The 21464-nt window shown below is 38.4% G+C and overlaps 1 protein-coding gene across 4 annotated transcripts in view; it reads left to right on the top strand.

The window, feature by feature from the left end:
- USP9X (ubiquitin specific peptidase 9 X-linked) overlaps nt 1–21464 on the top strand; it is a 167276-nt gene that overhangs the window by 122027 nt on the left and 23785 nt on the right. For all 4 annotated transcript variants that reach the window (XM_081808975.1, XM_081808977.1, XM_081808974.1 and 1 more), the window contains exons 25-32: nt 672–797; nt 2605–2771; nt 7904–8012; nt 8236–8382; nt 9157–9303; nt 10483–10705; nt 13415–13635; nt 16512–16702. In XM_081808975.1, the coding sequence (XP_081665101.1) occupies nt 672–797; nt 2605–2771; nt 7904–8012; nt 8236–8382; nt 9157–9303; nt 10483–10705; nt 13415–13635; nt 16512–16702 (1331 nt within the window). The remainder of the gene's footprint in view (nt 1–671; nt 798–2604; nt 2772–7903; nt 8013–8235; nt 8383–9156; nt 9304–10482; nt 10706–13414; nt 13636–16511; nt 16703–21464) is intronic.

Here is a 21464-nt window from a genome sequence, read left to right as displayed (position 1 = left end):
CTTCACAAATGCAGGTATGTATGAAACCATCACCATAATCAAGACATAGAACATTTCCATCACTCTGTATATCCCTCTGTAGTCCCTTCCCTCTACCCCAGGTAACCAGTGATCTTTTGTCACTATAGAATAGTTTTCATTTTCTAGCATTTTATACAGGTGAAATTCTACAATGTGTGTTCTTTTATGTCTAGCTTCTCCCACTCCGAATAACATTGAGAATTATCTGTGTAGTGTAGACCATTAGTCCATTCCTGTTTGCTGCTGAGTAATATCCCATTATGAATATTCCACATCCGTACACTTGGCAATGGACATGTGGATTGTTTTCCTCTTCTGGCTGTGGATAAAGCTGCTGTGACCATTGTGTGGACTTGGTTTTCATTTTTTTATGGGTAAAAAAATGAGTAGAATGGTGGTAGGATCATCTTTGTAGTCTTTTTAAGATGCTTTTGAAAGTAGTAATACAGGGCCAGATAATAACTTGGAGAGCATACTTTGTGGTATTGCTGTTAAATGAGAAAAAGGGACAAAAGCAATTTGGGAACCTTAAGATAATGGTACTGCTTCACAGCCATTCCTATTTCTTTTACAAGGAGAAACATTTTTTTCCAGTTATTATTTTATTCTAATATGCTGTCAAACCATTTTTATTATTCATTGTCTTGCAGGCTTCAAGATACATGCCTGATATCTGTGTAATTAGAGCTATTCAAAAAATCATCTGGGCATCAGGATGTGGGGCATTACAGCTAGTATTTAGCCCAAATGAAGAAATCACTAAAATTTATGAGAAGGTAAGAACTATCTCAGAAATACTTTCCTTTTAAATTAATGTTGTTTGGGGCGCCTGGGTGGCTTAGTCGTTTAGCGTCTGCCTTCGGCTCAGGTCATGGTCCCAGGGTCCTGGGATCGAGCCCCGCGTCGGGCTCCCTGCTCAGCGGGAAGCCTGCTTCTCCCTCTCCCACTCCCCCTGCTTGTGTTCCGTCTCTTGCTGTGTCTGTGTCAAATAAATAAAATCTTTTTAAAAATCAATTAATTAATGTTTAATTGTGTGTGAGGCTGAATCCTTACATCTGCTATCTTTAAAAATCCAATCATTTGCATCTTCATGGTTGAAAATTAAATGGTAGCTATAGGTAAGATGAGAGTACAGTAAAATTTTACTTTTGAAGTAAAGTACTTCAGAATCCTGCCATAAAGCTGCTTTTTCATATATGAAACGATGTTTTTCTGTTTCTCACTAGAGTCATTTATGATCTCCTACTGAATTTGCTTTTTCCTATTCTCTCCATTCTTTTTCTTTCATCATCTTTCTGTCCTATGTAAATTTTGGTTTAGTTAACTATCAGCTGTGGTGTCCTGGCATTTAAATATTTTTGTCTTTTAAAACAGTCAAAGGTAGAAAGAGTGTCAGCCAATTAGGTATCCTCTCTGACCTTCCCTTAGATGAAGCAAATTATGTACAGACGTGAGACTGTGTTTTCATTTCCTGTTTTCTTTCATTTCCTGTTATATGTACTTGCCGCTCATAATCACTGCTGAATATTTAGAAAAGAAAATTAAATTTATAGGAACTTTTGGGCTTAGTAGAGCTTCCTTTTTTTTTTTTTAAGATTTTATTTATTTATTTGAGAGAGAGAGAACGAGAGACAGAACATGAGAGGGAGGAGGGTCAGAGGGAGAAGCAGACTCCCCGCCGAGCAGGGAGCCCGATGCGGGACTCGATCCCGGGACTCCAGGATCATGACCTGAGCCGAAGGCAGTCGCCTAACCAACTGAGCCACCCAGGTGCCTGAGCTTCCTTTTAATGGCCAACATAACCCCGTTTTTCCTAGGATACATTTTAGAGTCCTGTAGTGTCTATCTGGTACAGGTCCTGGAAATTCAACTAGTATTTTTTTTAAGATTTTATTTATTTATTAGAGAGCATGAGTGGGGCGGGGGTGGGGGGAGAGCAAAGCAGACTCTCCACCAAGCACGAAACCTGACACAGGGCTCAATCCCAGGACCTCAAGATCTTGACCTGAGCTGAAGTCAGACACTTAACCGACTGAGCCACCCAGGTGTCCCCATTCAGATAGTATTTGAAAACTTGTTCTTTTTTAGACATGTATTGTAATCATCACTTTTTTATAAAGTCAGATTAGAATTTATTAGCTACCTACCCAAGCATGTTTTGGGTTGTAAAACTTTCCTGAACAATTGCCTTAAGAAAACTGCTTTAGAATAAAATGGCACTGTAGGTATGCTACATTTTGGAACTAGTCATAAGTTCCGAACTCTGCAGTGCTGGAGTGGTCCTTAAGAAAGGAATGATTGTTGGCTTCAGAAGATCCCTAGGAGACTGAAGGACAAAGAAACAGGTGGTATTCTCAGTGTGCTCCTTCATCGCTCCTTGGGATGTAGCAAAATACTGGAATTAGACTTCATTGTCTAGTTTAATCATTTCCATACTATTCTTAAACATGTCTCAAGTTGCAGGTAGAGAGGCTGAGGCCAAATGGTTTAAATGAGTCTAAGTTTTAAGCACTAACTCGAAGTTGTATGAGATTTTTCTTAAATGCATCTCTAGGTAATTTGCCTCTGACCATAATTTTACAGACCAATGCAGGCAGTGAGCCAGACTTGGAAGATGAACAGGTTTGCTGTGAAGCACTGGAAGTGATGACGTTATGTTTTGCCTTGATTCCGACAGCCTTGGATGCTCTTAGTAAAGAAAAGGCTTGGCAGACATTCATTATTGACTTACTGTTGCACTGTCACAGCAAGTAAGTATCTTTTTTAATTGTTAGAAACTTGATCTTTTGTTACGCAGAAATGAATTTATGCTGGCAGAATTTATCCCAGAAATAAAGTGTTTGTTGTCTCTATAGCATGATAATGTTTAGGAAAATTTCCTTTAACCACGTTTTGCCTAGGGCTAAGTTTGGTTTTAGTCTCTGCAAAATGGCAACATTAAATCTCAAAGTAAAATTAATTTTTTTTTCTAATTTCAGAACTTAGTTTCACCTAAGAGATCTGTATTTTAGCACATGTTTAAAATCTGGTTTACAGGTTTCAATTAAACAGGACATTCGCCTCCTGTCTTGGATATGTAGATGCCAGGTTTTTTTTGGTTGGTTGGTTTCAAGAGAAATTGTTAATTCAGTATGAAATTCACAAATCAGGGTTATGGTAAGAACTTTTGCATTTTATAATGAGAACAAAGAGCAACTGTATAAAGCCCTTGTTTTCAATTCAAGATCATTTGTTTCAAACTTCTTTTTGTGCAAGTCGGGTTTGTAGAAAAGTCAGTTTCCATTCTCATGTCATTCTAATACTGACCTTCATGAGGTAACTCTTTAAACTGGAGCTCTAATTAGTGTCACTGTTAAATGTAAATCTGTCTTACATATATTTTGTGAAAAGACAAAAAATGTTCACTTTGGTTATGCTCTCAAATGCCATTCAGCAATGACAGAAATCACTGATGAAATTAATGTAAAGTCAAAGTTTGCTGAAATAAAACCTAGTGATAAAGCTTTTTCAAAAAACATACATTAATGGAATAGATATAAGTTGCTTATTCCAGAGGATGCTGTGAAGTGAATTAGTGGGAACGTCTACTATTTTAGAAGTTCCTTGGTAATTTCCTTGAAATTCAAAAAATCCTTTGACAGGATTTCCCCCCGCCCAATAAGATTGTGCTTGTTACCTCCTTGAGAAGTCTTGATCATCATGAGATAACCCCGTATTTGAAGAAAAATAAACAGGTTGAGTGAGTCTGGTTCTATTTAATTAACACGTCAGGGGAAGGAGGAGAGGAAAGATGATTATCCAAAGAATTTTAGGGAAGTCAAGCCCAAAGGTAGCAAATGTTTTGTTCTGTATTGATTTTCAAATCTTCAACTAAATTAGGAACTTATTTCACTTCCTTGGCTCCTAAGTATTAAGGAACTTGGTTTTACAGGTTTTCTGCCCTCTATAGACCTTTATGAAAATTCCCCCTTATAGGAAATTAGAACCATTTCCCTCCTCCTTTTCCTGAAACTTCATACAATGAAGTAAAGTTCTGTAGACAATACTTTATCTCAGTATGCCTGTTCCCTTGTCTTCAACAACAGAAAGGGTCTTCAAAGATCAAGATCTTTTTGAGCTTTAGGTATCTGATTTTCTTCTTTGGCCCTCACCCTGCTCAGCAGGTTCAAAGGCCCTTATATCCAGTTTGTAAGAATTTGACAGCAAACCTGACTTGAACATGATTTGTTGGCATTACCTTTCCAAAATCTAAATCCCCAAACACATCCAGCCCCAAGGGTTTCAGATGCAGGATTGTGGCCCTGCATAGAGTTTATACTTGCATAATATTACTAACCAGTATACCTGTGTACAATGCATTTCCCATGTATGCTTTCTCCCTTAATTCTGTAGCAACTCAGAAGTAGACTGCTGCTGGCAGAACTAAGGCTGAAGTTATAGGAGAAGTCCTGCCTCTTGAATTCTAACTTTTACCACAAGGTTATACTCTGTATAATTATAATCCATGAGCAAATTAGTGTGAGTCCCTACTATGTGCTTAGCAGTGAAAGTCCAAAGTCAAATAAGATAGTTCTTGCACTCAAGGAACTTTGAGAGAGAAATTAGTGTCATAAGAGGCAAAGTACTCTAGGAGTTAGAAGAGGAGTAAGTTACTTTCTACCTGGAAAGAGCAGAAGTGAAGGTTGTATGCAGAATGTGACAAGTGAGCTCAGGTTTGGGTGAGACTTACATGTGCATACAAATGGAAGGTGGGCCTTGGCGGTGCTCCCCCTCCACCTCAGTCCCCATTATGCTGTTCTTACTTCTATATTGTTGGACCCCATACACTTTCCTCCTCCTCATACTGCTTCTACCCTCGTCTAAACAACCAGCATCCATTGCCTGGACAACTGCAATATCCTTAATCTTCCCACCCCAGTGCTGCACCACTAAGGTATTACTCTCATCCTGTGACCACACTGCAGACAGCATGATCTTTGCCAAGCATGATCATGTTGTTTTCCTGGTAAAAAGTCTTTCTATGCCTTCCCATTGCCTTTGAATTAAGTCTAAACATATAAATTTGGTTTCCCAGACCTCTGTTCATATTAGTTGAGGTCTGTTTCTACATCATAACGCTAAACTTACTGTAAACACTCACAATTGGATTTAAATTCCTTTAGGAGGCTGTTTTTTCCAGCCCCTTCTAGCACCTGTTGCCGTATACCCTGCCTATTCAACTCCTTTATGTTACCTCTCATTGATGAAGACATTTGAGTTTGCCACCCCTGGCGTAGTGCTTTCAGAGAAAAGCTGAGTAGTCTGTTTTGATGTGTGAAAGAGGAGTACAGGATAATACTGTAAAGGAGATTAGTGGGAGTCAGTTTACAGAAGGCCTTTGATGCTGAGACCTAAGTAGTGCTCGATTTTAATATGGTAGGCAGTCCTGTTGGTAAATAATTTAGCAAGTACCTATTATGTATCAGGCACTATCCTAGCTACTAGGGATATAGCAGTAAACAACAGAATGGCAGCGTTCTTGGAGTCTACAAACTAAAGGAGGTGGGGAGTGGGAAGGGGCAGACTTGTGGGAAAATATATAGTATGTTAGTGATAAATGCTATGGAGAGAAAGCAGGGAAGGTGACAAGGAGTAGTGGGGAGTCAATAGAGTTTAGTTTTATATAGGATAGAGGAGGCTTTCTAAGAAGGTGACCTTTAAACAAAGCTCTGAAAGAGGAAGGTAGTGATCCATGCAGATAATGGGGGAAGCATGTTTTAAGCAGAAGGAACAAGAGATGTAAATGTCCCGAGGCAGGAACATGTCTGATGTGTTAAAGAACAGCAAGGAGACCAGTGTGGCTGGAGCAGTGAGTGAGGGATAGGCAGCTGAAGGAGATGAGGTCAGAAAGTTAATAGGCAGCCTGTTAGGATTTTATAGGTCATTCTAACAACATGGATTTTTTTTTTTTTTTTTTTTTTTTACCATGAGATGGGCATCCCAGTGTAGGATTTTGAGCAGAGGAATGGTGTGCTCTGAGTTACTGACATTTTGAGTTTATTCTGGTTGCTTTGTTAAGAGTAAGTTCTAGAGTGTCAGGAAAAACAGACTTTTTATCCAAATAAAAGATGACCATGGCTGGAAATATGGTAGTATTAGAAGTGGTGAGAAATGAGATTTTGAGTATGTCATAAAGATACAGGCCACAGGATTTGTAGATAGGCACATGTTTCTTTGAAAGCATTACAGAAGTCTGCATGTATGAGGGAGATTTCATCAGGAAATGACAAATACTAACTATATAGATCCCTACTTTATTTGGGCTGCATACCTATGTTTTACAAAAATAAAATTAGGACTGTGTGAATGACATATACCTTTGAAAATCTAATAAAAATTATGGACTTTCTCCCCAGAAAACTTAGGTACTCCTGACTTCAATTTACTTGGGTTCCATCAAATTTAACCCACAAGGCTTCTAAAGTCCTGGTTTGTAAGACCATGTACAGGTTTCTAGAAACCTAGACACATCCAGGAGGGAGGTTAGTACACGAAGTGTATGCTGTCAAGTCCTTTACACTGAGCTATAAATTTGGTTCTAAGCTCTCTTGTTTGCTAGCACAAAGACAGAAACATGATAGTTTTCTGTGAAATGTAGTTTGCAATGTCCGTAAGACACACAGATGCTTAGCAGATACTTGTTAAGCATCTCCCTGTATGTCAGGCGTTCTTCCAGGTGTCAGAAACTCTGGCATCAGCAAAGCCCTGCCCTGAAAGAGCTTACTTTCTTTTTTTTTTTTTTAAGATTTTATTTATTTATTTGACAGAGAGAGACACAGCGAGAGAGGGAACACAAGCAGGGGGAGTGGGGGAGGGAGAAGCAGGCTTCCTGCCAAGCAGGGAGCCCGATGTGGGACTCCATCCCAGGACCCTGGGATCCTGACCTGAGCCAAAGGCAGACACTTAATGACTGAGCCACCCAGGCGCCCAAGAGCTTACTTTCTAATGGAGACAGACCACTATCTTACAGACAAACAGCATTTGTGCATGTGGTAACTGAACTGATTCTTAGCACCTATTATACATGGGTCACTATTCTAGGTTCTTGAGGCACAACAGTAAATAGGTGGTGTCTCGAGCCTCTTGGACATTTGCCCTAGTGAGATCTGTATAGTATATATATATATTTTTTTATGGATACATAATTATCAGGTAAAGTTCTCACTAGTGGGACCAGAGACAAGTTCTTCCCGAGGGTCATCATAGAATATTGTATAATACGGTAGTTTTCGATCTTTAGCGCACATTAAAGTCACCTGAATGATTTATTAAAACACAGGTTGCTGGGTAGCAGCCCCAGTATTTCTGATTCAGCAGGTCCAGGATGGGGCCTGATAATTTACATTTTTAACAAGTTCCCAAATGATGCTAATGCTGCTGATCTGGGGACCATGCTTTGGGAACCACTAGTATAATAAAAGGGACATTGCAGCATTATCCTTACTGTAATTGCAACAGAATTTCAACAGAGTTGTTTGCTCCAGAGCGCAATGAGTGAAAATTCTGTGGACAGCCCAAAAGATGTGTAAGGCTCACTGTAGGCCATCTTGTATCCAGTAGAGCAGTTCCAACTTGTTCCAAGAAAGGGGTGTTACAGGGTATCCCTCAAACTCTTCTATGACAATTTGGGTTAGAGTTCTTGCCGTACAGCCTACGGTTCATCTGTCCCAGGTTGCCGGCTTCAGGGGGTGTTACCTCGTATCCTTGTATTTTTACTTGTAATTCACCCTTAATCCACCGCACCCCTCCCCCCGAAAGAGAGACCAGTGTTGGAATCTTTTTTCTTTTTTTTTTTTTTTTTACTTTGTGCAAATATGTTAATTGTGAAACATGTTTATTTCAGAACTGTTCGCCAGGTGGCACAGGAGCAGTTCTTTTTAATGTGCACCAGATGTTGCATGGGACACAGGCCTCTACTTTTCTTCATTACTCTGCTCTTTACCGTGTTGGGGGTGAGACATTTTTTAATATGCTTCTCATTGTGATTAATTCTTTAAACAGGCATTCAGGAATTTATGGTTTTAGCTTATATTCAAGTTATAACAGCCTGTATTTAGTAAATATTCATAACTTCCCATATTATTTTAGTCCTTTGCTCTAGTTAACTCTAGGTTTTTAAAAAGTGGTTTCTGAGCATGGACATGTGAATTCACATTATTCTACGATTGTTTTCAGAGCACAGCCAGAGAGAGAGCTAAACATTCAGGCGACTACTTCACCCTCTTAAGACACCTTCTTAATTACGCTTACAATAGTAATATTAACATACCCAATGCTGAAGTTCTTCTCAATAATGAAATTGATTGGCTTAAAAGAATTAGGGTAAGTTACCTTTAATACTCTGTTTATTGTATCGATAGTGTTTTATTAATTGATAGTTTGTAGTTTTAAGCATTTTGGTTAAGCGAAAAACACCAAAGAGTAATAAAAAGGACCAAACAGTATACTCTGTGATGGTGGGTCTTGGTAACTCAAGATTCACAGAATGAATGCATAGCTAGTTTTGTAAAATGCTTTGTTTTAGTTGAAACTTGAAATACTGATTTCATCCTCTTTGATTTTTATATTATAATCTTGGGCCTTTTTGCAAATTTTCATCTTCTAAAATGTTTGAATTGTTCTCATCAAAAATCAGTGTGTATAGACTAGCACTTAACTCTTGATGTTAACACCGGATACTCTTAACTCAGAATTGTATGAGAATTTATTTCTGAGGAGATTCGTAGCTTTTATAGCCCTCAGAAAGTTCTGAAGAGAACTTCATCCTGTTTAGAAGGGAAAGCTTTGGCAAGAAACAGACTCTTAACTATAGAGAACAAACAGATGGTTACGGGGGTGGGGGGAGATGGGGGGGATAGGTGGTGGGGATTAAGGAGGGCACTTGTCATGATGAGCACTGCGTGATGTGTGGAAGTGTTGAATCACTATATTGTACACATGAAACTTGTGTGTTAACTACACTGAATGATTTTAAAAAATAAAATTTTAAAAAGAATGGAAAGGTTTGGGGGAATTACCTCATGTGTGCCTAGTTCTCAAATTGTGGCTCCTCCCTCCCTTCCATAAGTTAGGCATTTGTTATTTTTTCTTTGGCAGGATGATGTTAAAAGAACAGGTGAAACAGGTGTGGAAGAGACGATCTTAGAAGGCCACCTTGGGGTAACAAAAGAATTACTGGCCTTTCAAACCCCTGAGAAAAAGTATCATATTGGTTGTGAAAAAGGAGGTGCTAATCTCATTAAAGTAAGTTTTGTCCGAAACTAGATACTGTGACCTCCTAAATGTTTGTTACCAAATCTGTCTGGTTGGTTTATAATATCATGTCTTTGGTGTATTTTCTTGACCTTTTCTGCCTTCTGCTTTTTAAGAATCTTTACAGAGGTTACAGTAATTGTTTAAATATAGTTTCTAAATTTTGTATGTAAATAAAAGTACTATGTATTTAATAAAGTAAATACACTATTGATTTTTCTATTTAGAAAATCTGAATTTTTCACTTCATCGGTCCACTTAAAACACGACAGACCTGTTTGTGCGACTGCATCTTGTTTATCCTATTTCTTTAATGACTTTCTTCACATGTGTGGTAACTCAAGGAAGCAAAAAGTATCATTTTAGTACATGTTATTTTTATTCAAAATTAGTTTTGGTATACATATGATTAAAGGAGTAAACATGGGGCACCTGGGTGGCTCAGTCAGCTAAGTGTCTGCCTTAGGCTCAGGTCATGATCTCAGGGTCCTGCTCAGCGGGGAGCCTGCTTCTCCTTCCTCTGCCCCTTCTCCCCTCCTCCCCTTTGCGCCTGCGCATGCTCTCTCTCTCTCTGCTCGCTCTCAAATAAAATCGTCTAAAAAAATAAAGGAATAAACTTACTTAAAATGTTAAGTGCTATAGTCAAACTTGCTCTTGATAATCAGAGAAATTTGGTATATTTGTTACAATAAATAGTGTTTTGAAGTGGAATCTTTTTATTAGAAAATCAAGTTTTCTCAGATGTAATGATATCTTTAATTGTGACAAGTAATTTAACATCATTTCCTTCTTTTTTTTTTTTTTAAAGATTTTTTATTTATTATTTATTTGAGACAGAGAGAATGAGAGACAGAGAGCATGAGAGGGAGGAGGGTCAGAGGGAGAAGCAGACTCCCTGCCAAGCAGGGAGCCCGATGCGGGACTCGATCCCGGGACTCCAGGACCATGACCCGAGCCGAAGGCAGTCGCTCAACCAACTGAGCCACCCAGGCGCCCCAACATCATTTCCTTCTAAGACATTTCTTTCCTTAAAAAAAGATAAATGTATACAACACACACATAGACACAACTTTGTGTGTCATACGTATAAACATTACAGAAATAAAACTATATAACATATAACATACATATGTAATTGCTAATATGTAATCCTTTTTTCATCTCTTGTAGGAATTAATTGATGATTTCATCTTCCCTGCATCCAATGTTTACCTGCAATATATGAGAAACGGAGAGCTGCCTGCTGAACAGGCAATTCCAGTCTGTAGCTCCCCAGCTACCATTAACGCTGGTTTTGAGTTACTTGTAGCATTAGCTGTTGGCTGTGTGAGGAATCTCAAACAGATAGTAGATTCTTTGACTGAAATGTATTATATTGGCACAGCAATAACTAGTAAGTATACTAAAATACAGTGTTTTGATGACAGATAATTCTCTAATTTGTTCAAATTCTATTTTCTAAAAATTTTTTTTTAGTAAACATCTTCAGCTCATGTTTTTCTTTCAGCAACTACCTTAACATTTGTAGGAAATGGATGTGTAATTTAACACCATTACAAGCAAAGAGCCTTGATGTAGAAAATTTTTCAAGTGTTTGTTAAATGTCTTCCTGTAAGGGGTTTGAGTATTTAGCAAATTAATTTCATCTCAGTCAAACCTGGAATAAAACCCAAACTATGGAATAATAAGTAGTCAAAAGAAATGCCAGAGTTCTAATTTAAAACTCGAGTTGCATGCCTTGGAAAACCTTTCAGGCTCTTATTCAGAAGCTCTTTAATACTATTTTCATATGAGCTCAAAGAAAATCTGGTTTTTAAAGATTAGAATGTGAGAAGATAACATTCTAATGCATTTTATGTCCTCAGTTAATGCTCACATGAAGCCCTTGAGGTAGACTGTAGACCAGATCATACAGATCTGGAACTGAAGCTCCAAAAGGATGGGGGCAATATTAAATGACTGGAAAAGCAGAAATAAGAAATCAAATATTTTAAGAGAAAACCAGTGTTTATCTACAAAGCTTAAGGATGTAATTGTTAATGTAAATATTTAAAAACGTGAAATTATTTTTTAGTATGTTGTATTTCAAAATATAAGGACATTTTTAATAACATTTTAGGAGATTCTGATTAAACTGCTTTTAAAAGGTTAGACCGTTAGCTTTTTATTTACCAAATCTATATGTAGTAAGGTGGGGGTTTTGTTTCGTTTTAACTTAAAGAAGAGTGTTTTGTTTGTTCAGGGTTCTTTGTTTTTTTTAACAAATCCACACGTTTATTCATTTACTTTTTTTTTTTTTTAAGATTTTATTAATTTATTTGACAAAGAGAGAGGGAACATAAGCAAGGGGAGAGGGAGAAGCAGGCTTCCCACTGAGCAGGGAGCCCAGTGCGAGTCTCGATCCCAGGACTCTGGGATCATGACCTGAGCTGAAGGCAGATGCTTAACCAACTGAGCCTCCCAGGCACCCCTGTTCATTTACTTTTCAATAAGCTTACACCCTCAAGGGGTACGATATCACACAGATTCTGTGTCCAGTGGCCTTAGCAGGAAGCTTGCTTTGGAATTTGGCATGAACCATGCCACTGCTTCCATGGGCATGGGTAACCTTTCCCCAGATTCATCCAGTTTTGTTCAATTTGCCACCAGGAGTCACTGTGTTGTCCTTTGCTTTGTACATGGGAGCACATCTCTTGCCCAGATAGAATTGTTTCGTCTCAGGCGATCATCACCTTCAATTTTAAGATGAGTTGTGTTCTCACTCTGGTTTTGGAGGACCCCACTACTAGCCAGCAAAAAGTGGCGTTGGACCACAGCCCTCCAGATATATTTGCGGTTTCAGAAAGGCTGCTTGTTTCTTAAGTAGTACACTTGCGTGGTAAAAATTTGAACTACCAAAGAAGCTACATACTAAAAAGTACGTTTCCTGCCCATTTTAGTCCCAGCTCCCATTGGATAGCTGTAACCATTATCGTCAGTTTGTGTCTGTCCTTCGAGCATTACTGTATGGAAAATCCACATACAAAATCTTTTTTGGTTTAGTTGTTTTTGTTTTTAACCATGGATTGGCATATTGTATACACAGTGTCTTCACTTTGTTTTCCCCTTAATATATCTGCAATTGTTCTCTATCAACATATACATATTTGCCTAATTCCATTTATTGGCTTATATACTTTTCAATTTAGTATACTATATTTAGCCAGTCCTTTATACACTGTTTGCAGGTTTATACTAAGTAGAGGGAGACATACGGTGATTTACAATTCTCACAACTTTCAAATCCACTATTTCATTAGCCCCTCAAAATAACATTGCAGTTATAGGCAAAACAACTGTTACTCTTATTACATTTATTACAAAGGAAACAGAAGCTTACCTGAAGGTGAAAGAGTTGGTAAACAACAGAACCTGGATATGAACCCAGGTGGTCCTAGGATGCTTTAAAACCAAACAAGCTATATAATACTTGGTGTATTTATATTAACATTATATGTCAGAATGACATATAATGACATATAACATTATATGTCAGAATGAACCTGAAAACACTTCAAAAAAAACATACAAAAGTAGAAAAAAATTATGACTAAACAGTAAAACTAAAAGTAAAAGGAGCACATAGAGCCTGACTGGCTCAGTGGGTTAAGCGTCTGCCTTCAGCTCAGGTCATGATCCCAGAGTTCTGGGATCAAGCGCCCTGCGTCGGGCTCCCTGCTCAGTGGGGAGCCTGCTTCTCCCTCTCCCTCTGTCGTTCTCCCCCCCCGCCCCGCTTGTGCTCACTCTCTAATAAAATCTTTAAAAATTAAAAAAGTGAGCACATAGAAATTAGCATTATACCATCTCAGGAGATTGCTTCTGACATTTCTGTAGAAGTAACACCAGGTAAGACATGGGTTTTCAAATGGTGGGGTAAGAATCCCTATAGTGGTGCAAGTTGCTGCATCCCTTCAGTTCGTTGAGGGGGCAACACTCAGTGTACTGCTTCAGCTGGCTGGAAAATTAGTGGAATTGTTGGTAATGTTAATTTATCAGCTTAATAGAGCTAAGAGTGGACAAAATGGTTGTGTTTGTGCTACAAGAATCTTTTCCCTTCTCTCAGCTTGTGAAGCACTTACAGAATGGGAATATCTGCCACCTGTTGGACCCCGCCCACCTAAAGGATTTGTGGGGCTGAAAAATGCTGGTGCTACTTGTTACATGAATTCTGTGATTCAGCAACTCTACATGATTCCCTCCATCAGGAACGGTATTCTTGCAATTGAAGGCACAGGTAGTGATGTAGATGATGATATGTCTGGGGATGAGAAGCAGGACAATGAGGTAAATTTTTTTTAGCATTTCTGTTTGAAATTCTGCTACCAGATACTGTCATTCTTTCTTACAGAATGTTGTACTTTCATTGGACTTGTTGATGTATATTTGAAAATAAAGCTAGAGTCTCCCAGCATGGACTGCTATGTCTTGCCATAACCTAGTACTCACTAGCTACCAGACTTTATACTATAGTTAATTTTCATGGTGGTTTATATGTTTTTAAAGCAGCAGTTCACATACTCAATTTTTTTGTGTGAAGTGTTTAATATAATTTGGAGTTTGCATAATGATAAGGATCTTCCATTTTTATAACAGTTTATATTTTCACTTTTCTGATATTTTTAAATGTATCTCCATTAATTTATGCTAAGTTGTATACTATGCCAGTTTCATTATCTCTGTTTACTTTTAGGTTACTTTTACATTTACCCCAGATCATAGCTCTTCTTGCTTAAGCAACAAACTTCTCTCTACTTCAGATATCACGTAGTCTTGTGACAAAGTTTAGGCTCCCTGCCAAGTATCTGCTGCACAATAAAGCTATGGGAGAGTTTGGTTGTAGTGGTGGATCAGATTTGACATAACTATGGCACAGCTCTTTAAAGAAGAGAATATTACAGGACTTAGTTGTGGTCATGTTTATATCCATCCTGTATTTCTTTGTTTTTATTTTATCTTTTCCTGTTCATGTTGTTGGTGAGAACTGCAGGGAGAAGCCAGAATGTGTTCTAATTGTAAATATCTTCAGTGGTTCTTTCCTCCTCCCTCCTCTTCAGTCACTACAGCTATTTGCTCTCAGGTAGTTTAATACTTACAGGGCTTCTGAAACATATACTTGTCCCAGTTCTTTCCCAGATCTACTGAACCGCATCATCCCAGGGGTTAGGGTCCAAGCATTAATTTTTTTAAAAGCTTCATAGTGGGGATACTTTACACCTATACCCAGTTAAGAAGCACTGCTCTGAGTGGAAATTGAAACTGAAATTCTAGTTCTGTAGCCCATCGCATCTCTGGGATGTTGAGGGTAAGCACAGGGAGAGATAGCTAATTACACTGGCAAGAAGTAAACAAGGCAGACAAAATATGATACAATTTCAAATAAGATGTCCCATGTTTGCTCTCAATGGTACCTTCTGCTCTGTGTTGTCTCAGCATGCCACTGCACTTGTGGGGTTTTTTTTGGTTCTTTGCCTTCTGTCTGTGTTCTTGTTTCCATCCCTGGACAGAGAGTTTCTCATGGACAGGGACTGGATATTCTGTTTCTATATCAAAGGTCCCTGGTACCACAATTCTCTTTCCATCTCTATGAATTTAACTATTCTAGGTACTTCATGTAAGTGGAATCATACCATTTTTGTCTTTTTGTGACTGGCTTATTTCACTTAACATAATGTTCTCAAGGTTTAGCCATTTTATAGCATGTGTCTAGATTTTCTTCCTTTTTAAGGCTGAATAATATTCCACTGTGTGGACAGACCACATTTTGTTTATCCATTCGTTGGTGGACACTGGGTTGCTCCCACCCTTTGGCGATTGTAAATAGTACTCTCATGAACATGGGTGTACAAATCTCTCTTCAAGACCTTTCTTTCACCACTTCTGGGCATATATCCAGAAATGGAATTGCTGGATCGTGTGGTAGTTCTGATTTTAATTTTTTAAGGAACTGGTCCACAGTGGCTGCACCATTTTACATTTCTACCGACAGTGCACAAGGGTTCCAGTTTTCATTTTCATGAGGTCCAGTATGTCTCATTTTTCTTTTGTTAGCTGTTCCTTTGCTGTCCTAGCCAATAAATTACCACCTAATCAAATGTTGTGACATTTTTACCCTATGTTTTCTTTTAAGAATTTCTTAATTTCGGGGCGCCTGGGTGGCTCAGTTGGTTAAGCGACTGCCTTCGGCTCAGGTCATGATCCTGGAGTCCCGGGATCGAGTCCCGCATCAGGCTCCCTGCTCGCGGGGAGTCTGCTTCTCCCTCTGGCCCTCCCCCCTCTCATGTGCTCTCTCTCTCTCTCTCATTCTGTCTCAAATAAATAAAATCTTAAAAAAAAAAAAAAAAGAATTTAATTTCAGCTCTTGCTTTCAGGTCTGTATTGAGTTAATTTTTGTATATGGTGTTAGAGAGGAATCCAACTTAATTCTTTTGCATAAAGATATCTAGTTTTTCCAGCGTCATTTTTTGAGGAGTACTACTCTTAGTATGCATATTTCATTCACAGTTCTGAGCACCTCATAATCCTCCCCACAGCCACACATCCCCATGAGGAAACCGAAGCTTAGAAACGTGAAGTAGGGACACCTGGGTGTCTCAGTCAGCTCTGAGGTAGTTTAATACTTAATCGATTCTGAAACCTTAAAAAGGTTAAGCATCTGCCTTCAGTTCAGGTCGTGGTCCCAAGGTCCTGGGATTGAGTCCTCCATCGGGCTCCTTGCTCAGCGAGGAGCCTGCTTCTTCCCCTGCTTGTGCCTCATTCTTTCTCTCTCTCTCTCTCAATCAATCAATCTTTTAAAAAAAGAAAGAAAAGAAGCGTGAAGTAGCTGACCTGCTCAGAGTTAGCCAGCTTCTCAGTGGCAGCGCCTACACTCGGGTCCAGTTCGGTCTATGTTAAACACCACACTCTACTCTGCTACGTTGCCTTTATTATCTACCTTTCCAATATACAGTCAGGGTTATTCCTTTATGACAACTCTTCTGTGAGATGGTGGAGATAAACAGTTATATTGTAAATTAAAATTTATAAATTGGAAGTTAAGTGCTTTGGAAATAAGAAATAGAAGGACAAATGATTAATCATTTGTTGACTAACTGGTGCTTGTCTCAACGTACTTTACTGTACTTCAAAGTTGGATTAACATATTAATATTTTTTCTTTTCTAGAGCAATGTTGATCCCAGAGATGATGTATTTGGATATCCTCAACAATTTGAAGATAAACCAGCATTAAGTAAAACAGAAGATAGGAAAGAGTATAATATTGGTGTTCTAAGGCACCTTCAAGTCATCTTTGGTCATTTAGCTGCTTCTCGACTACAATACTATGTGCCCAGAGGATTTTGGAAACAGTTCAGGTAAACTGTAGACAGTAATAGGGATACTGCTTAAACCTTTTTGAACATCTCCGTTACACTAACATCAACTTGTAAAATACATGTTTGAGGGTATCTTTATGTTTAATATTTAAGCAGTAGTACAGTTGACCCTGAAGAACATTTGAATTACGTGGGTCCACTTATACACGGAATTTTTTTTCCCCTGATGAATACAGTAAAGTACTTTAAATGTATTTTTCTTTCCCCTGTGGTTTCTTGATAACATTTCCTTTTCCCCAGCTTACTTTATTGTGAGAATACAGTATATAATACATAAAACATATAAAATATGTGTTAATCGCTTGTTTATGTTATAAGTAAGACTTCCAGTCAACAGTAAGCTCTTAGTAGTTAAGTTTTGGGGAGTCAAAAGTTATAGGCAGGTTTTCTAGCACAGGGGTTAGCTATAATAAACTTTACTTCTTAGTGATTTTCTCTTATTGTCTTCAAAGTCAGGTAGAAAGTGTCATAGTTTGGAGAGGCAGCATACTTCAGTCTCTTAAGATGTTAATAATTTTTTATTTTGAGGGCACCTGGGTGGCTCAGTCAGTTAAGCGTCTGCCTTTAGTTCAGGTCACGATCCCAGAGTCCTGGGATCCAGCCCTGCATTGGGCTCCCTGCTCCGCGGGGAGTCTACTTCTCCCTTTCCTGTTCCCCCTGCCTGTGCTCTCTCACTCTCTGTCAAATAAGTAAATAAAATCTTTTTTAAAAAATCTTATTTTGAAAACCTCTCACATTCAGAAAAGTAGGGAGAACCATGTGAGCCCTTACGTATTCATCCCCTAGCCTCAGCAGTTGTTGACTCATGCTCAATCTTGTTTAAACTACATTCCCATCTACTTTCCACGTTGTTTGAATCAAATCTCACACATTTTCATCTATAAATAATTGCAGTATGTATCTCTGATGGCTTTTTTTAAACATAACCATGATACTCTTACCATATCTTTTAAAAATCCTTAATATCCTTGTCAGTGTTCAGATTTTCTCACAATTGTTTTTTACTATGTGTTTTTTTGAAATCGGGATCTAGATGAAGTCCATACACCTCAAATGTTGCTATGACTCTCTATTCTCATCGTTTTCACCCTTGCAGTTTGTTGGGGAAAAGTAGATAGTTTACCCTGTAAAGTTCTCCACCATCTGGATTTTATTGATAGGATCCCTGTGGTATTTTTGTATTTTCTTTTTTCCTCAGTCCACTGTATTTCCTATAAATAAGGAGTGAGATTTAGAGACTTGATGAGATCAAGGTGTTTTTCTCTCTTTTTTTTTTTGAAATGGTAGGCAAAGCTACGTTATAGACGGTAATGTTTACATCTGTAAGGAGAGGTATGTAATGTCTGTATCCCATGATCACAGCCATTGATAATCATTGACAAGAGTATTTCATCAGGGTTACAGAATGGTAGTAGTCTCATTTTATCATTCTTGTATTTACTAGCAAGAATAGATCTACCTGCAACGACAACTTTGCTATCCTGATGTACAATTTTCTAGGAAAGATGGGATAAATAACTTTTTTTAAAATTAAAATTCTCAGTTATATCTTGATCTTTTTTTTTAATTTTACTTTTTTAAATCATTGCCTATTATGTGTCATGCACTGTACTAAAATACCACAGTACAACCACTTAATTCTTTTTACTGTTTATGAGAAAGGCTCTAATCCTTCATAGCAGTGGGTTTTTAAATAATACTCCTCGGAATCTCTTCAAGGTCTCTCCCAGTCAGCTGAGAGCAGGGGAAGCAGAGGGTCACCTGACACTGCCACCCTGCAGGCTAGCTTCCCTGCTTCTATGGAGCAGCTTCCCTTTTCCCTAGGGATGCTATTTAGATTTCTTTTGAAACCACCACTTTATAATGGCTTTCCTGTGAACTCAACCATTTAAATTCCTTTGATTCCCCTAACTAGGTCCCCTGCTTTAATCCATACTACTGGCTTGCATACACCACCCTCCTTCCCAGCTCTGCTTTTACTCTTTCTGTCCCATCACCTGGCACACCCCTCACCCTCCTCTTTGACTGTTCCAGTTCTTTCTTTCCCCAGTTTGTCCCATCTCTGTCATAAGGCTTTTAGCATTTCTGTTCTTCCTCTTCCCAAATTACTCTCACACTTTTTGTGTTTCTAGCTTAAAATTTGTCATTCAGTTATAAATAGTTTTCTCTCTTACAATACATTTGCATTTTTTATTTCTAAATGACTTCCTATGCTAGTGGAGCTTCCAGTTTATCTAGACTAGCACTTCTGGGTGATTTTCACTTTAGACACATAATATACTCCTAATACATGTGGGTTAGTTAACCACATTCCCTACCCCATGCCCAATTTTTTATTTTGAAAAATTTGAAACCAACAGAAAAGGTGACGAATTAGTATAGTGGTCACCTTTTTATATTACATTCTAAACAGATGTAACAGTTGTTAACATTTTGCCCGGCTTGCTTATATGTATACCATTGGCCCTTGAACAATGTGGGGTTAGGGGCATTGATTCCTCTTACACTTGAAAATCCACATATAACTTTTGATGCCCTTGAAACTGAACAGCCTACTATTCTTGACTGGAAGCCTTAACCAATAACATAAACAGTCAATTAACATTTTGTATGTTATGTGTATTATATGTATAGATTACATGTAAGAATACATTCTTACAATCAGGTAAACTGGAGAAAAGAAAATGTTATAAAAATCATAAGGAAGAGGGGCGCCTGGGTGGCTCAGTTGGTTAAGCGACTGCCTTCGGCTCAGGTCATGATCCTGGAGTCCTGGGATCGAGTCCTGCATCGGGCTCCCTGCTCGGCGGGGAGTCTGCTTCTCCCTCTGACCCTCCCCCTCTCATTCTCTCTCTCTGTCATTCTCGCTCTCAAATAAATAAATAAAATCTTTAAAAAAAAAAATCATAAGAGAAAATACACTTACGGTATACTGTACTGTATGGTGGAAAAATCCATGTATAAGTAGATTCATAGTTCAAACCTGTGTTGTTCAAGTGTCAACTGTGCTTGGGTTTTGATTCTTCTAAACCAGTTGATAGTTGTAAACATGATACTTTACCCCCACACACCTACATGTGCTTCAATATGTATCCACTAAGAATAAAGACATTTTCCTACTTACATATAATACCATTATCACACGCGATGAAATTTAATGTTGATTTAAAATGCCTAAAAGGGGCGCCTGGGTGGCTCAGTCGTTGAGTGTCTGCCTTCGGCTCAGGTCGTGATCCCAGGGTCCTGGGATCGAGCCCCGCGTCGGGCTCCCTGCTCGGCGGGGAGCCTGCTTCTCCCTCTGCCACTCCCCCTGCTTGTGTTCCCTCTCTCGCTGTGACTCTCTCTGTCAAATAAAATCTTTTAAAAAAATAAATTAATAAATAAATAAAATGCCTAATAATGGGGGTGCCTGGCTCAGTCAGTAGAGCATGCGACTCTTGATTTCAGGGTCGTGAATTTGAGCCCCCACGTTGGGTGTAGAGATTACTTAAAAAAGAAAAGGAATGGAAAATAAATTGTCTACCTTTAAATATTTTTTAAAAATAATAATGCCTAATACTCATCAGTGTATATTCTGATTTCCCCCAAAATATTCTTTGTAACTTTTTTTTTTAGTCTCAGACTGGTATCCTGAAAGGAATCAAAAGAGTTTGGTTGTTACCTCTTTAGTTTTCTTTAAAATAATCTCCCTAACTTGTCATGACTTGTATGGCACTGAAATTTTTTAAGAGCCTACATTGGTTATCTCACAGAACGTCTCTCATTTTGATTTGTGTGGTTATTTCCTCATGATTAGATTCAGGTTAAATGTTTTTGGCAAGAAAACCACAGTAGGTGGTGTTAACGTGCTTCTCATTGCATTGCATTGGGAGATACATGGTACCAGTTTGTCTGATTATTGGTAATATTAACTTGTGTCTTAACAGATCTGTTCATCTTTTCCCTTTTGTAATTAATGGTTGACTACATGTTTGAAAGTACGGGGAATCGACCATAATCTGAAAATTAATAGAATGGATTGGTGTCAGTTCCAATAATGAAACAAGTTTGTTTTAACAAATAAGGACATGTTTTATTTTAAACTCACTGTATCAAATTTAAGTTTAAAATATAATTGGGGGGCACCTGGATGGCTCAGTCGGTTAAGCGTCTGACTCTTAGGATCTCAGCTCGGGTCTTGATCTCGGTTGTGAGTTCAAGCCCCACGTTGGTGTCCATGGATCCTACTTTAAAAAAAAAAAAATAAAACAGGGCGCCTGGGTGGCTCAGTTGGTAAAGCGACTGCCTTCGGCTCGGGTCATGATCTGGAGTCCCAGGATCGAGTCCCGCATCGGGCTCCCTGCTCAGCAGGGAGTCTGCTTCTCCCTCTGACCCTCCCCCCTCTCATGTGCTTTCTCCCTCTCAAATAAAAAAATAAAATCTTTAAAAAAAAAAAACAAATTAAAAAATATAATACGTAATTAGAATGAGATTATTTGCTACATAGAAAAAGTGTTACAAAAAATTGATCAGAAGACATTTCCTCTAGCATATTTATTTTTTTTTATTCTTACGTTAATCCCCATACATTACATCATTAGTTTTAGATGAAGTGTTCCATGATTCATTGTTTGTGCATAACACCCAGTGCTCCATGCAGAATGTGCCCTCCTCAATACCCACCACCAGGCTAACCCATCCTCCCACCCCCCACCCCTCTAGAACCCTCAGTTTGTTTTTCAGAGTCCATTGTCTCTCATGG

The sequence above is a fragment of the Leptonychotes weddellii genome, chromosome X (assembly GCF_054177405.1).
Source record: "Leptonychotes weddellii isolate Sample4059 chromosome X, ASM5417740v2, whole genome shotgun sequence".
NCBI lineage: Eukaryota > Metazoa > Chordata > Mammalia > Carnivora > Phocidae > Leptonychotes > Leptonychotes weddellii.
This window is presented reverse-complemented; position numbering and strand designations above follow the sequence as displayed.